This window comes from Pteropus alecto, unplaced genomic scaffold (genome assembly GCF_000325575.1).
Source record: "Pteropus alecto unplaced genomic scaffold, ASM32557v1 scaffold164, whole genome shotgun sequence".
Classification (NCBI taxonomy): Eukaryota; Metazoa; Chordata; class Mammalia; order Chiroptera; family Pteropodidae; genus Pteropus; species Pteropus alecto.
In genome coordinates, this window is record NW_006439568.1 from 23,376,818 (window position 1) to 23,394,861 (window position 18,044).

An 18,044-nucleotide genomic window follows, 5' to 3' on the forward strand; every position below is an offset into this window, starting at 1 on the left:
TTATATGTGGGATATAAACCTAAAAGCAACAAATGAACAGGACAAACAAACAGAGACTCATGGACATGGACTATAGACTAATGTTTACCAGAGGGTAGGGAGTGGGGGAGGAGGGGGTAGGTAGATGGTTAAAGGGCATCAAATATAGGGGGGTAGCGGGAGAGTGAAATGGGTAAAGGGGATCAAATATATGGTATCTGAAGGAAACTGGACTTTGGGTGGTAAACACACAATAGAATATACAGATGTTAAATTATAATGTACACCTGAAAATTATATAATTGTATTAACTAATATTATCCCAATAAACTTAATTTAAAAAAAAAAAACAACTAAATTTTAAATAGCTAAGTACTGACCAGATCTTTTCATTTAAGTAGCTTCACCCATGTGATTTTAAACACATTCATAGGAACATTTTCTCTCTTTGAATCATTATAATAGTTTACTTTTGAGGATGCCAAATTTATACCTAATAATTTCTCACCTACCCGTAGCCCAGCAGTACTAGTGGTGATTCCTTCCTTGTCTAAAAAAGAGTTTGAAATATACTGTGCTTAAAAAGAAAAGAAAAGAAAGATAAAAAGGAAGGGAAGGAGGGAGGGGAGAAAGAGAGAGGAGAGGAAAGGAAAGGAAGAAGAAAAAGAAAGAAGGGAGGGAAGAAAGAACGAAAAAGAAGTAAGAATAGGTCTCTGTTCTTAAAAGACAGAAATTCTTTAGTGCCAAATCTGGCCACCAGAGGGTGCTGGATAGCCAGCGGCCCAGCCCTCCCTCAGAGGCAGAAATCTGGCCCCTGTGAGAGGAGTTCAGGAGCTGCCATAATCATGTCCACTGAGCTCAGCGGCCTCATGTTTTCTCAGTTCTAGATACCATTGATCTGATAGTGGCCCATCTTGTTACTTCTCATGGACCAGTGACCATGCTGGAAGCCTGTTCCAGTCCTTCATAAACCTTTAGACTCCTGAAGCCAGTCAAGCTTTTACCTTCAGCCCCAGCCTTTTTCAGAAGAGCCCTTGCTCATTGAGAAGTCACTTTGGTGACATTTTAGTTGATTTAGGAGGATTAACTTTATTCCATCCAATTGCTTCCACCTTTGCTGCTATTGCTCAGGTATTCTATAAGTTAACTTCTTAGTGGGATTGAAGAGATTTTACATATTAGTTAAAAGTTATTCAATATTAAAAAACTACCACTTCTTAAGAATCAATAAACTGTATCTTCCTTTTTTTTGTATAATACTCAGAGCAGAGATTTGACAAAGATGGGGAAACTTCCACAGCTGTCAACCTAGCAAAACTGCCTAGGAAATCTGCCCTCTTTATTATTACTTGGTATAATTCAGGGTGACACTCAGTAAAGACCAAAGGAAAAACAAAATTTCTGGTTGTTGAAAAATTAGGAGATAGCTAACAAAATATGTAACCGCCTCAATATTTGAGTCTTCTCTTCCTTCGACGGCATGGTCCAGCACAACAGGCGCTTCTGACTGTCAAGTGGGCTGTGAGTGAAGGTGGTCTGCTTTAAAGGCCCTGTGGTGCATGTGGGAGAGATGAGGCAGTAAGCTCACCAGTGAGAGGATAAGGCTCGGGCCCATGCCTTTTCTCACAGCTCGGGCGATTGGCAGAGTGGTGTGCGTTGGTGGCAGCAGGGCGGGGGGTGGACCTGAGAGTTACAAGATCATGCGCTTTAGTTAAAAGAACTACAGCAGGAAGTCATGCAGTGGACATTCCTAACTGCAAATAGGCTGGATATCATGGGAACTCAGAAATGGGCAGTGCTGTGTGGACCAGCTTGTAGTGTTTGAGTCAGTGCGAAGGTAATTCCTTTGTGTGTAGTATTGCGCATACTATTCAAAATTACTTTATCCTTTGCAATATTGCACCGCTGCACTGACTCTAATAAGGCAAAGGAAATTTCACTCATAATATTGTTGTCTAAAAATGCTTTAGAGAATTCTGGCATCTGTTGGTACCAGGTACTAGTCACTAGGTCTATTAGGTCATTTATTCAGGGTTGGGAGTTACATAATATTATATGTTAATACAAAATGATTTCACAACAATTATCCAGTAGGTAGCTACTCTTTGAATAATAGCGTATGTCAGTCACTTGCTAACACCATCTTATGAAAAATTCTTCAAGAGTACATTGAATTTAACAGCCACATAGCTTTTTTGTTACTTTTCCACAGGAAATAAACCAATAGTATGTCTTTCATTTAGCCAGTAATTAAAGATGCATTTTTTTTCTTTTAATCTTATTAAAATTAGGCTTTTTAAGGTTGAGCTGAAATTTCATCCTGAAGAATAAAATGTAAGAATTACTAGCAAGCCTACTTCATATTAATGTATATTATTCAAAGCAGAGCTCAAGTTCTGATCCCCAAGTTTCTACTTGTGCCCACAGTCTCCTGGCTACCCACTAGATACAAAGTGAGATTAGCCACTCTTGGTCAAGTCTCCCCAGGCTCAGTTCTCTGCCTCCGCTTCCATGTCTGCACTGGCAGTGAGGTCCCACAGAAAGCACGTGTTTGCCTTAAGGGGAGATCAAGCCAAAAGCCTTGTTGCCCCTGAAGGAGATGGCAGCTTGGTCTACCTCGGCACTGAGAACCTCTGGGAACAAGCGGGAATGCACTCATTTTACAAGGTAGTATTATTATAGATAAAAGTTTGATGCCCTGTTCTCTATTAAATTGGTCGATACCAAAAACAGTTTTTAAAAATCTAATTTTGTGCCATTCTCAGATTTTTTTTAACAAGTCTTTATGGAACATTCATTTACTATAGTCATCTAAGTGTGAAAATTTTAGTTTGTAATAAATTTTTTACTCTAGGCTCTTTTGTTTGCAAATGACACTGGCATATTACTTTCTCGTCTTTATTTTCATTGATTTATACATATTAGTTGTTTAATCTAAAATGATGACATAACCCACAAACACTGTTGTCCTCTCCCCAAACCAGAGAGTTTGAACCATTTACATGTGAAAGTTGATGCCTCCCCTGAGACATTTAAGTTCATAATTAGCCAGTTTTATGTTCTTATTTTCTGTTTTCTTTTACCTTAGATTAATAGCATTTATGAACATATTTTAAAACAATTATTAATGAAAAGACAAGCTGTCTGCTTCAATTTTACTCAGTTGGTTTTGCTTTTAAGTTTGCACAAGGCTGTTATTTTATTTATTTATTTTTATTATGGTGACATTGGTTAACGAAATCCTAAAGTAGGGATCAAAATCCCTATTTGATTTTTTGAACATTTTCATAGGAACCCTCCTATTCTTATTGTTGTTCCCCCATCCTTTTAAATTCCTGAATCTTTTCATGGGGTTTTAATTGAATTTATACATTTGTCTGTTAATATTTGAAAATTTAAAAATACTGTTTCAGCCACAATTCATGCCATTCTGAAATTAACAAGAATGTTAAAATGCTTTCTTTTTGATAAACTTTATTTTCTAAGGTGCATGTGGTAAGTAAAGATGAAGAACTTCGATCAAACTTTATTTTCGCTCTAAGTTTTTAAAGAATATTTTACCATATTTTGAGTTCATATTGTTTTGTAAATAGCTATCAGACCATAATTCTTATTCTGTGGTGTTTTAAAAAAATTACAGGTATAGATGCCTCAAAACTAAAGTATTTGGAATCCTGTTTATTTGTAGGTATTGCTTGACTATTAAAAAATTATGTATTACAATCTGAGTTTCATGATTTATAGGGTTTAGCCGACCTCTAATTATTTTATTTTAAAACTCTTTTTATAGATTCAGCAAAATAAGTTTTGTGATTTTGTAATAATTATGTAGTCATAATATAAATTGTCAGAATAAATATTATGGTATATCGCTACAGTAGAAAATTATACACATGGCTGTACTCAGTAATATTAGGAAGGAATATGCTCTCCCAGGGCACTTCATTCCTTACATGTTTGCCAAAGGAGTAAACTGCAAAATTATCATCTTGAAGAATATTTTGACAGGAGCCATTTTTTTTAATAAATTTTTTATTTTAGAGCAGTTTTAGATTGACAGAACAGTTGCAAATACAGTACAGAGAGCTTCCATATACCTCACACCCAGTTTCCCCTTATTATTAACATTCTACTAGATGGCACATTCACATAATTACCAGTTAAGATGCATTGTTATGACCTAAAGTCCATATTTTATTCAGACTTCTTTAGTTTTTACTGGGATATCCCGTTACTTTAATTATCGTGTCTCCTTAGGCTCCTCTTGATTGTCAGTTCCTCAGACTTCTCTCGTTCTCGATGATTCTGACAGTTTTGAGGAGTACTGGCTAGGTGTTTTGTAGTGTGATCCCCAGCTGGGATTTCTCTGATGCTTTTCTCATGGTTCAGCTAGGCTCATGTGTTTGAGGAGGAAGACCAGTGTGGCGAAGTGTCGTTTTCATCACATCATACCAGTGTGTACACCACCAGTATGACCCATCACTACTGATGCTAATGCTCATTGCCTGGCCGACACGGTGTTTGTCTGGTTTCTCCATTTGACTGTCATTCTTTAAAATTTTTCCCCTTTCCATACTGGACTCTTTGGAAGGAAGTCATTATCCACATTTGAGTAGGGAGTTAAGCTTTACCTCCCTGGGGAGAGCACCTACATAATACGTTGTAATTCTGCATGGGAGATTGATCCCTTCTTTCTCTTTTATTTCTTTATTTAATCATTTATTTATATCAGTATGAACCATTAGCATCATTTTATACTTTGGGTAATAATGCAATACTTCTTTCTTTTATTTCTCTGATTGTTCCAGCTTTGGCTATTGGGAGCTCAGCTGGCTCCTGACAGAAGCATTTTTTAAAGAAAAGAATGAGTCAAGATCAAAATGTATTATGAGACATGCTGAATAAACATGTAATGGAGCATGGGAGTATCCTGTAGTGAAATAAATGCAATGTGCTGAGTAATACCCTGATTTTCCCAGATGCCCTTTTTGCTCTACTTCAGTTGCAAATGTACCTACTTGATACCCCCCCACCACACACACACACTTTTCTTTTTAAGGTTAACAGGTAATATACCACAATGTTGAAAGGGACTTTTCCTGTTGCTGCACGTTGGCACTGGAGTCCATGGCTGAAAACAGCAGGCGTTAAGTACCACATATTCTAAAGAGAGCCACCAGCAAGCAAGGCCAGACATTTCCCTCCAGGATTTACTAAGAGCCCCCACTATTTTTCATTCATTTGTTAAATGTTTATTAGGTACCTGCTATGTTCCAGGCAGTGTTCTAGGACTGGGGGTATAGCTATTTACAAAAGTTCCTGTGCTACAGAGTCACTAACTTATGATCTAGTAGAAGGAGAATAAAGTAGCTCTCTCCTTGCTTAAAGTCAGAAAGGGGAGGGGTGGGCTTCCAGAGAGCCACTCAGAGGTTGGCAGTGCCCGTAGGGAAGGGAGACTGGTGTCTAGTATCCCAGCCAGCTGTCTGCTAAGCTGGTTGAACTTTCAAACCCTTGATATGTCACTAGAACAGAGCTCAGTTAGCAAGTTGCTGGGAGTCTGGAGCGTATACTAACATAGACACAGAAGATTTCTGCTTCTCTTCTAAAGAACTCTGTAGGTAGAGCCAAGGCCTGCAGGGTAACTAAGGACCATAGTGTTATATGCTGGGCAGGAAGAGACCAGGGGATCTCTCCTGTTCCTTGGGTCCTGGTGGCCCCTGGTGAGTAGAGAGGAAGAACCTCTATGATCTCTATGACTCTAAAAAAGATCAGAGTCATAATGATGCCAGGGGTCTTCCAGGTCAGAGGAGACAAGCCCCACCCAGAAGGCAGCCCCTCTCCAAGGTGGATGAGCACAGGACAGTACCAGCCACCACTTCAGGAAATCCACACATCCCTTCTGTGCATAAAGCACGAGCAGTCAGCCAAACCAGAGCAAAACCAAAGAAACCGCCCTCAGTAGCGAGTAGTCAGTCGTTCACGTGAAAAGATGCCTGTCTCCTTCCCAGCTCCCGCACCAGAAGAGCTAGACATTGAAAGAGATGGGGCGAAGGGTCTGAGTACAGACGTAACCCTTCTGAGTCTCTTGGTCTCTCTGTGTGGGACAAGGTCTATATTTAATATGAGATTGAAACTCATAGTTGGTCTGGACTTTTAATAGCTAAAAATGACGAGAAATCAGACCTGCCCAAGATTCCTTAAGGCATGTGTCAAGGAAGTTTGCTGTAACACAGCTGAAAAAGTGTGATTGGAGGAAAAGGAAACTTATTTTTCCCTCCAACGTTTCTTACCTTATTTAATAACATACCCGATGGCTATCAGCCATATTCATAACAAAAGTTATTCATAAAATGTATCTGAAGGTAACATTTATTTTTCCTTTTCAGTGTGAAAAGTTTGAGAAAATGAAACTTTTAAATTTATATAATAGTTACACAGAGATTTGACTACTCAATAAACTAGTTACAGATATATTTTAAGGACTTTTTTTTTAATGTTTATGATCTTCCATAACTAATCATATACAGTAAATCATCACTTAACTTCTCGATAGGTTCTCTAGAACTGCGACTTTAAGCAAAACTATGTCAAACAAAACCAATTTTACCATAGGCTGATTGATATAAACAAGAGTTAAATTCTCACGGCATATTTCTGGCCACAAAAACATCACCGAACTTCTAAATACAGATCCAAAACACTTCTAATATTAAACATTGAAATAAATGTGAGTTATATATACATTTAAGAAAGATTAATAAAAACAAGAGAATCCAGTTCAGGGCTGCAGGTGGCTGGAGCCGGTCCCAGCAGCCAGCCCAGGGCGCCAGGGGGCGCCCACGCGGACAGGATGCCCCCCCTCCCCCATCGCAGTGCCCCTCACACCGACACCCACACTCACTGAGGCTGGGACAATGTAGACACGTTGATTCACCCAAAGTGCACATCGTGTGGGAGGAAACCAGGCTCCCCAGGGAGAACCCACACAGGTACGGGGAGACCATGCAAGCTCCACGCAGACAGTGGCCCTGGCCGGGAATTGGTGTTTTTTCATAATGAAAAAAGCATTGAACAAAATGTTGTTTGCAGACCTGCTGCAGTTAATTTTTAAAGAAACAAAGTATGTAAAGAAAATTAATCACTTAAGTCGTTAATCCCTCCTTTGTGGCCTTATCAGTGTTTTAAATTAGACAAAAAAATGTTTATCAGAATCACTGAGATAAGACGTCAGTCAAAGCTAATAGAACTTCTTCATTTGCTCCTTTAACAGACCTGGAAAGGTTTAATTACTAGTTGGTTTCAGGTTACCCAGATTTTGTCGTCCTGGGCCTAGAATTTTAGAGCTCTTTACAATATGGCAGAGCTATGCATGAATTAACTTTTCCCTGATATTTTTAACAGGCTTACTAGAAACAGAAAAGCATAAAAGGAATGGGTGTTCAACTGCCATTGAGGAATGCAATTAAAATGTCATCATTCCTTATTTTACATGGGTGGCTCAGATTTCTCCAGGACAATGTAATTGTAGTGGTGTTCATCAGCTTGTGGCTTATCCACTCCATCTCAGCACAACAGCAAACGACAGGACAGTCTGAATGGACACAGTCTTGCTTGTCTGCCAAGGGGACGTACCTTGTTGACGTCGTCACAGAATATTTCTTTTTATTGATAAAATTATGGCATCTCATTTCAAAGCACTATGTAGAAATGTGTTTACTTTGCTAGAGATCTGATTAAATAGAAAAATACTTAACATATATGCACTTATTTCATAAGGCCAATTCTAACTGAGATACATTAATAACTTTTAAATAAAATACTTCACTAGGTACAGTCTGGGAGGAAAAGTGGGATTTTTTTTTTAGAGCAATGTTTTCTATTTTTCATCTATAGAGAATATGTTAAAAACTGTTTTATGTGATAATTGGGCTTTGAAGTGCTTTTGTAGCTCTCGGGAAACTCAAGAGACAGTTCACAGTGGGCTCCAGCCCAGGCCTGTGTTAGTGGGTTTGAGGTTGTCTTTGAGCGCCTGCCTGAACTGTGTGAGCCAGGGTGCATCACTCAGTCTCCCTGAGTGTCCACACCTGCAAAACGGGTTGGTAATATCTACCCCATGAGGTTTTAATGACTGCTAGGATTAAACGACTTAACGTGCAGGATCTAAGATAGTGTTTGACATATTGTAAATGATCACTAATTGGCACTTTCCCCTTTTCTTCCATCGATACCTACAAGAAATGGTTTTCTCCCTTTTCTTTGGAATGGAAATAAAATCTTAGTCTTAAATTTACTCTAGATGCTCTGAGGTTTAACAACCAAATCAGATGCTTCATGGCAGTTTCCTGTTATAATCCCAGAATATTTGCAGTAATTCAGTCAGAAGACAGGGGCTACTCAGCTCAGAACAGAGTTACATGTAATCCTCTCTCCAGATAGGTATATAGTGTCTACTTTGGAAGAAGGCTCTGCTAGTAGATTTAATGTTAATGCAGCTTTTAAGAGCATTTTATAAGGAATTTATAGTAAGGAATTTAGCTTTTCTTCTATGGTGTAAGTATCAGAAATTATCACTTAATTTTATAAATGCATGATAAATGTATATGCAAGGTTTTCTTTAAGCAGTCTTCATAGTCATTTGAGTTGACTTGAGGGCTCTTATATTATTCTCAGTGCCAGAAATTAAGTCAAGAAATGCCTTTATATATTGATGTTTTGATTTTTTTTTAACTTTAAGTACTACTTATTATTCCTTTTGATCAGTCTTATTGACAGAAGGCTCCTTACCTATTTATATACATCGAAACTAATCAGTGTACCTGACTGGAGTTTGCAGTACTTTGTTGCATTTCTCACTTGTTAGTACTATGAGTGTGGCAGCCTCCATGAACAGTGTTTTGTAAAACCGAACCAGATCTGTTCAGCACGGTAAAAATTTGAGCTAAAATGGAGTATTGGGGGAAAACGAGTATGTTGCTCCAGGCCACAAACAACTCAAAACAGTCTGAGGCATGCACTGGTAAATCTTACAAAATGCTATAGGCAATTCAGCATCAAAATTGCCATAGAAAATTATTGTTGTTAGCCATTCTGTTGATATTTCATATTGTTAGAATTGCTAGCAGATGGGAAAATAGATGAGTCAGGATACAGTATTAGCTATCCATATTTTTTTAATCACAGGCCACTAATGGGGTCTGTAGCATCTGTGAGATTTATTTAAACAGTTGCTAAGAAGAGTTTGTTTTCCCAGTAAACACAGCAAACCTTGTACAGGATTTTCTTGATTGACTATTTGACTAATTGTGTTAGCATTAACATGTAAGACCATTTGCTCCATTGTGGTGGTGTCTTGTTTATTTTGACAGACTGATTATACTAACAGCTGTGGACCCATTAAGTCTTGAAATGTTATCACATTTATACATTTAAAAACGTCATAATCCTGTTTCTGCTATTTTTGAGATTAAGCCTTTTTTAAATTCTCCCATGTAATTAAGACTATTTTTGACAAAACAAACTAGTATAACAAATCTAAGTGTTTTCCCCTTAGAGCTCTTAAGATGAAATTATTTTAGAAAGTAATTCCTTCTTATCACTTGAATTTTAGATTTTTATAGTAGACAGAATTTATAAACTTAAAAAAGTTCTAATTTTACTGACAGCTCTTCCTGATTAGTAATAAGCAGTCTTTCAAAACTTCTTATAGAGTTCAGAAATAATTCTAATTATTAAAAGTTTTAACTGTCAAAACTATCAGTGTGTTGATTTAATCTCATTTTCCATCTTCTCATGTCATTGAATTAGTTGCTCTATGCTTTTTTATGCAAGCACTGATAAATCATTGATTTGTATATCTTTTCTTTGGATTTTTTAAGGGATTCTGAGAAATATATTTTTCGATATTTATACTCTTACTTCCTGGATGAAATGTGGTAATCCAGGACGCGTTAACAAAATGAGCTGATATTTCAAGCTGTCACTCATAATCAAAACTTAATCAATTTTCAAAAACGCTGACTCCTATTGAAAAGTTTGACTCTTTTGTTTAATTTACAAACATCTAATTATTATGCCATCTAATTATTGTTAAGAAGTTTAGGGGTTTTCTTTTAAAGTCTTTCACTCGTTTCAAACAAATTTTTTAAGGAGCTAGGAGAGCCCAGTCTACCCATTGGCCTGAACCTTAAAGAAGATGGCAGGTCTACCTTTGCTGAGTTTCTGCAGTTTATTTCTTTTTAAAAGACTGCTCTATAAAAATGTCATATGCAAGATTTTCTCTTCACTGTGGCCTTTATAGTTGAATGTGTAAAGGCCAGTTTCTCTTTCAGATCACATTGAAGACTCTGGGAATTTCTCAGCAGCACACCTGCTATTTGTGATGACTTAACATTTTGAACTCTCTGGCAGTGCTAGATTAAGAATATAAACCTTGATATAATGGGGAAAAAAGCATTGACCTAGAGGTCAGGTGATGTCTCTGCAATGAACCAGGAGTGTAACTTTGAGCAAGCTAGCTCTCATTTCCTCACCTAAAATAAGGAAGTTAGAGCATGTATCTATCAGGCTCTTTTGTAATGAGATTCTGTGGGATTTAATTTATAACCAAATTTATAGCTCATGCTTCTGTTAAATTATTTAGTAATCTCAGATAATCTCATAACTTTAAAAATCCTAGATCTCAAAATGTATTTCTCTCAGGCCCACATGATTCAGTTTACCTGACGTCAGTTTAAACCTTTTTATGGAAATTGATTTTATTCTCTACCTTTATTAATATGTCTAGCCCCCTGATATTTGTCATTTCAAAAGCTAAGAAAAGCAAAATTCTTGTGAATAGAAACTGTCTCAGGTAATAAAACAGTATTGTTCTGAAACTCATCTCTTTTTCTTTGACTCTGTGTTTTTGAAGAAATTCCTTCTTCTGCCTTTGCATTCAAGTTCTTTTACTGCATGTCAGCTCATTTATTCACTTAATGAAATTACATGTCCTTAGTGTTTGTAAAGATTGTCAAACTACAGTATTCTTTCAGTGTTAAGGCCTGAAGATTTAAGAACCATTGTTAGTTGTGCAAATTCTGTTTTATCATTAAGTTCAGTACTAAATTGTACTAAATAGAATTAGCCTAAAACACATAAAATCCATTTTCAGATGAGTGTTCATTTTTGTACATTTTTGCATATACAATAAAAACCACAACATACACGTATTCTAAAATCCTCTTCACTGACTTGACTTAACCGAATGCTAAACTCGGACAGATTTACCCAAGACTTGGCAATCCGGCTCTTATCTTGCTGCACGTTTATTCTGGAACTACTCGGTTGGCATATAGCTGCTTTGTGTTCCATGTATCATAGAAAGATGGCTCCATGCCGCCCTAAACACGCCCGATCCCATCTGATCTCGCAAGCTAAGCAGGGTCGGGCCTGGGTAGTACTTGGATGGGAGACCACCTAGAAAGACCAGGTGCTGTAGGCGTAAAAAGAAATTTTTTTTTTAATAAGGGATTATAAACTGAGAAAGTCCTTGCAATCTGTGAGGTCAACCAAGGGTTGCCTTGCCTTAAAAAAAAAAAAAAAAAAAGATGACTCAGAGGATCATTTCTTTTTTATATTAAAAAAATATAAATTCAAGTTGATTTACCACAAGCTCTCTTGATCTATACACGTAACCATCCTGAAGTGATTTCCCTTCCTTTTTATAAAGATATTCAGGAAATCCAATTTCAGTGAAGGAAAATTGATATTATAGGGCAAATTTATCATTATGAGGCTTCATAAAATTTTATATGGCTTGTGAATCTTTTTACTACTAAGGCATATTGAGCAGTACTGTTTTGCAAGAGATCAAAAAAGCTGCTTCTGTCACATTTCCCTTCCCAAACCATTTTCATGCCTGTGGGAGGCTTGATAGCTATAGAAACAGAGTGCTAAATATATGTTATTAGGGTCTAATCAGAAGTCAAAACCCAGCCAGAAGTTCATGTCTGTAAATCATACCCACTGTATAAAAAGTGAAAAATTCTGCCAGTTAACCTCACTTTTTTTTCCTTTTTTTGTCTAGATAATACCATAATCTAGAGTTATTTAGAAATCTACCATTATTTCTGTTCTGTTAACAAAATGAGAAGAGTCTCTGACCACAAATGCTGAAGTTTGGGGATTATTTTCTTTTGGATACCATAGATCATAAAATCAGGGAGAAAATCATTTCCTGGGTAATCTTATCCTCAGCCAGGGCTTCAGTGTTATCCTAAATGCTGATGATTCCCTTAGACTATGTCTGTAGGTCGAATCTCTCACCTGAGCTCCAAAACCTCATATTACAATCCATGTCCGATGTCTCTACCTTGAAGCCTCACCCATATCTCAAACTCAACAGGACTAAAATAAGTTTCATTAACTCCCCTACCTAATTAATGATATCAATCTCTACCTCACCACCCAAGCTTGAAGCCAGACTCATCCTTAATCTTTCCTTCTTCCTGACCCTTCATAATCAGTCAATTCTACTTTCAAATCTTTCAATTCCCTCTTTCCTTCTCAGTCTTCCACTTCCATTTTCCTGGGTCAAGCCTCATCTTTTCAACAGACTGTTGAAGTAACCTGCCGATGGGTCTTGCTTCCTCCATTTTCCCCCTGGCAACCTATTTTCTATACCTGCTATTGAAGGTATTTTTCTAAAGCTCATTCATATATGATCATGTCACCATTTATGCTCAGAATTATCCAGCATTTCTTTCTTGTCAACAGAAAGTTGTAACAACATGCTTAAAGCCCTTAGCAGTCTGCACCCCCTCCCTTCCTGCCTCACCCTCTGCCCCCATGGATCCTTCACACATCCCAGCAGTCAGCCGATATAGCTCCAAAAATGCCAAGCATTTGTGTGCCTTATACTTTACTGCTCATGCTCTTTCCTTTCTCCCCCCGTCCTATTTCCTGTCGTCTCAGCCTGCTCATTCTTCAGTGAATTAGCTGTGCATGGACTTGTCTTGGCAGCTAGATTGCAAGCTCTCTGTGGGAGGTAGAGTGTTTTATTCATCTCTGTACAGTGCGTGATCATAGAAATATCAATAAATATTTTAATAAGTGAATTTTTTGAAGTGCTCTGATAGCCTAGCTGAAAACTGCTATAGATGTAGCTTATATGGAAGTCAGATTTCCTGTAACCTCAACCTTATACAACCATAAATCTGAAATCAGATTTAAAAACCAAAACAACAACAACAACAAAAACTAGCAACAGGTGTAACAAGCTTTAGCACTAAAGCCATGCTGTATCTTTCCTAAAACAGCCTCAGGCTTTCATTCTTATAATGTCTTGTAAGATTGTTTAATTGCTTTTCTGGTTCCCAGTAGCTTAAATTTAAGTAGAGAGAGGATATATGCTCAGAGATGGCCATGGCCATGAAAAGGAACTGATAGCTTTCCCTCAAATGAAGATAAAAAGCTAAAAATCAAAGAGAAAATTATTACATGGCATAGATTAGTAGTAGATATTAATAATGATTCATCATCACGAAGGAAAGGTGGTTTTAGGTCCTGTGTCCTCTGCTTGAGAAATCAGCATATTATGTAAAATACTTCATAAAGATTTTCTGTTCAAAATGGTTAAAACAAAGTTTTATCACTTAAAGAACTAAGATTTAGATGCTTCGTGAATTTACTTTTGTGAAACACCTAATTCCCTAATGATGCCATATATGATGAATGGTTTTCCAGCATCATAGACCTGTTTTTCACAGATTTTACATATTGAAAATATAAAAGTCTATTAGAGGAGGAAAATTTTTCTTCTAAGTAGCTTCTTTCCCTGAATCCAGTTCATTACCGTAATGTAATATTTATAAACTCTTGGCATTTTTCCCTAGTACAGTCTCTAAAATTTAAATACTTTTTGGAATATCTGGAGTAGGCATGAAACTCATGCATATTGTTTGACTCTAAAATCAAATGCTAATTTGTGTAGTATAATGTAGTTGTGTTTTATAAATTATGAGTGTTATATAGAACTTCAAAGACAGGCTGAAATAGAGAGACAGTGGAATTGGGTCTCACATAGGGAAATACGGCTACATGTGTGGTCTGTGTTGGCCCTTCATCTCACCATCACCTGTTCATACAGTTCAGAAAGTTTCAAGGTTCCCTGTTGGCTAATTCTTTTTCCCCACAATGATTTGAACAGTACTGACCGTATGAACAGATGCATGATTAAAAATTAATGAAGGAAGCATATAATATACTATGCACATATATAAATGTATATAATAGTATAATATAATAAACTTGGTTCTTTCGTTGATATGTGACTGAAAAATAACAGGGCATATTTTACACATAGCAGACCTTCTCATACAACAAAGTGAGTGGTGTTCACCTTCAGTCATTATCCAGGAGCTTCTTTCCCACAACACCGCCATTCCTATATTTTTGGAACCCCTCTTCTGAATTTCTTTCAGAATCTGTAACTCAGTCTTTCCAGTATCTTCAGTGGTGTCAGATCTTTTTCAGTTGAGGGTGGATTTGATTTTTGAAACCAAGAGTCACTTAGGAGCAGAAATAGTAAAGTAGAGGATCAAGCTGAAAAATGCTATTTCCAGTTAAAATTGACATGTGACTGTAAAATAATGAGAATGTTTTCTGGATTGGCTCATAAATAACCAAAGATAGTTATCTTCTTAAAACAAAAAATAAGCTGCCCGTTCTAGCATTTTAAAACCAAGCTGAATTGCTGTCACGTCAGTTTCCTGCTCCAGGGTTGAGCGTGGCTCCCTGAGCTACAAACCGCTTTGCCTGGCTTTCAGGGCCCCGCCAGTGACCTTAGTCCTTCCTTCTCGACGTGGCAGGGCCTCCTCAGAGCCCTGTCACCCTTCGATTCAGGGACCAGCACAGTCCCTACTCCCCAAAGGGAGTCTTCTCTCCGTTGAATTTATAGGGTGGTTCCTCCCTTTTTGTTGGGACTCAGTTTAACAAATAAAAACAATGGTTGCTCTCCCCAGGACAGTGTACACAGGAACATGCAGAATTTCGCACATGAGAAGCTTATTCCTGGACTTGAGTTAAGAACCTTTTACTACAATCTGTACCACACACAAGAGAGCTTAATTGTACAGGGTTTTGTATTAATCCCTAAATGTTTAGAGGTGCTAATCTTACCCTCTCCTCCCAACTAATTTGTAAGTTTCCTAAGGCAAGGAAACAGTTTAGTACTTATTGGCTTTCTTAACAGTACCTATCTACCAAGATGCTGAGTATGTAATAGCATTTTGTAAATCATCGTGGTTTGACAGATGTTTAAAAACTACCTGCCTGCCACCATTGCTTTAATAGTCAGATTCTGAAAGACACAGTTTTACATTTTCTTTAATGTTAAGATAAAAGCACAAGTGTTAGGTTATATATTTTAGGGCATCCCTTAAGGCCTGACACAACATCCCTAAAATATGTTCCCCAGGAGATAATTCCATATTCTGCTGTTTTGACATATAAATGCAGTAAAACTCAGGGTGCCAGAGACCCTGTTCTATAGAACACATTTTATCCCCCACACACACATGACATGAGGCCTCTCTCCATTACACAGAAAACCGGTAAAGGATGTGCTGTTGTTGTCCCAGAAGCCATTGTAATCAAACTAAATCATTATAGTTAAACTATATAACTTAGTCCAATCATATCATTATTGTCAAACTATAATGTATATGGTGAAAATTTGACAGACACTTTATTTTCAAGTTGACCGAGCCCATGTCAGAACTTAACACAATATCAGGTTTGGGATATTTTGAATCATAAATTAAAAACTCTGTTTTACCAAAATGCTTAGTATAAAAGTATTCTAGAGAATTTAATTTTCTGATTAACTTCTCAGTGCTCACCATTTAAGCATTCATTAAAATGCAAGCTAGAACACTTAACTTTAACCTGTATCAAGTCTTGTCTCAGTCTTGGGTGATCCCCCCAGGTGTTTGTGATTATCACAGCACTCCACAGCCGGGGAAGCGTGAGGCGTGAGGCGTGAGGCGTGAGCCATGAGCAGGCATGTATACAAAACAGACCCTGGAAGACTGTCGGCAGTGGTGGATTTGTCTTTCTGCCTTTTTAAAAAACATGTTTCATGAGCTTGTTTTTCTCATTTTCTCTTTTCTGAAAGCAGAGGTTTTTATTTTGTTGCAGATTACTTGAAGTTCCTACAAGATGCGGCTTCTTGGTTTGTGAGGGAAGGAATTCCTGTTTCAGTTGTTGAACCATATCTCAAAGATAACGAGGAGTTTCTGAAATATTCATGCCAAAACTCAGACTTTCACCTATTGTAGATAACTTTGCTATAATAATATCTTTTTTTTTTTTTTTTTCTATATCCAGTTAAAAAATCTAAGTATAGAAGAACTGCAAATGCGGTTAAAAGCTCTGGACCCCATGATGGAACGAGAAATAGAAGAGCTTCGTCAGAGATACACTGCAAAAAGACAACCCATTCTGGACGCAATGGACGCGAAGAAAAGAAGGCAGCAAAACTTTTGAGTCTAATTTCTTCTCTGTTTGTTTTTATAACTATTCTGGAGACCAAGAAACCACTAAAAATTCAATATTATTATTTCTTTTTAACCCTTAAGTTTGTGCTCTACAACTAGGCAACAATCAAAAACTGATAATGGTACATACCCAGGTAAATTCCCAAAAGGCATAATTTACAACCGTACCCATTATTTTTCCATTTTTAAATGACGAAAACAACAGAAATGTATTCTTCCCTGTATCTGGCAGCTGCATACCAGCACCAAAACTGTGTTATAAAATGAAGGCTGTGTTTAGAGACCTTGAAAATCCAAAGCTAGTGTTTAATTGTACAGCACTGAAAGGCTTTATGTTACAATATTCTTTATTCTTAGCTAGTAGCCTATTTATTATATCTCCTTAGGTAAACTTATTTATTTATGCTATTTCACTTTTTTTTTTTTTAAGGACAAGATCATGATAGCTTTGGTAAAGGTAGAGATGTATTACTAGATGATAATGTTCAACCAAATTATACTTTAAGCAGGGAGCTATAGGGCACATTCCTTGATTTCTAGGATAGCTTTCCAAAAGGAGCAAAGCAGTAATAGCAATAGTACCCAAGTGAGCCAGGCATTTTTTTATACTGAAGCAATAATTCCATTTTTACCTCCTGAAATTTTAACTTTTTAATTCTTAATGTTTGGTACAAATAGAACTATATATATTTAGGTCAGAGCTATAATGTTTAAAACCAAAGAAATCAATGGAACCCTTGCACAAAAAAAGTGTGGTAAATATTTTTAAATAAATAAATTCCTAAGACAAATGTAATTTCTTAGTATTGTTTTGTGTTTCGTGTGTAGATCTGTAGTTAAACCGTGTCAAACTGTAATAAGCTCATCAAATTTCTGTGAAAATGTGCTCAGTTGTCACAGGACCTTTTTGTTGATTTCATTTATTTACTGGGAATTGGTAAACATCATGTGCCTGACAATAACAAAATAGCAAAACCATTTGTACTGAACTGCGGAAGCCTTGGGGACTGAAAAAAAAAGATTAAAACCATTAAAAAACTCATTTCTAAGCAGAATGAACATTCGTGTGATTGAACTGGGACCAGTCATTTCCTAAGCTACATACGGCCATCTTGACAGTGTTTGTTCTTTTGTGTGTTTAATTACTATGTGTAAATCATAAAGACAAATAAATTTTACTGTGCCACGTAGCACATTTCATCTCTGTATCTTTATTTTTAAAACTCATCACCTGGATTCTGTCTCTTCCAGGCAAAGAAGGTATATTAGTCAGGACAGGCAAGATTATGCAGTGATAACAACCCTGAAACTTCAGTGGTTTAACATAACACAGGTTATTCCTGACTGTGCTCCATGCGCAAACCAGGTTGGCAAGGTGCCCTACTCCTGTCACTCACACCCCAGAACCCCACTGATGGAGCCTCAACCATCCGCAACATTGGTAGTCACCACAGCAAGGGGGAAGGAGCACTGACAAGTGTCGCACTAGCTCCAGCCAGCAGCGTCACATGTCCAGTCAGCCACAATGGT

General features: G+C 37.2%; 1 protein-coding gene and 1 pseudogene across 4 annotated transcripts in view; both read left to right on the forward strand.

Annotated features, from left to right (window-relative positions):
• STK3 (serine/threonine kinase 3) overlaps positions 1-17,704 on the forward strand; it is a 281,612-nt gene extending 263,908 nt beyond the window's left edge. For all 4 annotated transcript variants that reach the window (XM_025050109.1, XM_015593063.2, XM_025050107.1 and 1 more), the window contains one exon: positions 16,345-17,704. In XM_025050109.1, coding sequence (XP_024905877.1) covers positions 16,345-16,503 — 159 coding nt within the window. In that variant the 3' untranslated portion in view covers positions 16,504-17,704. The remainder of the gene's footprint in view (positions 1-16,344) is intronic.
• On the forward strand, positions 11,338-11,458 carry LOC112483671 (annotated as a pseudogene).
• Positions 17,705-18,044: the final 340 nt, after the last annotated feature.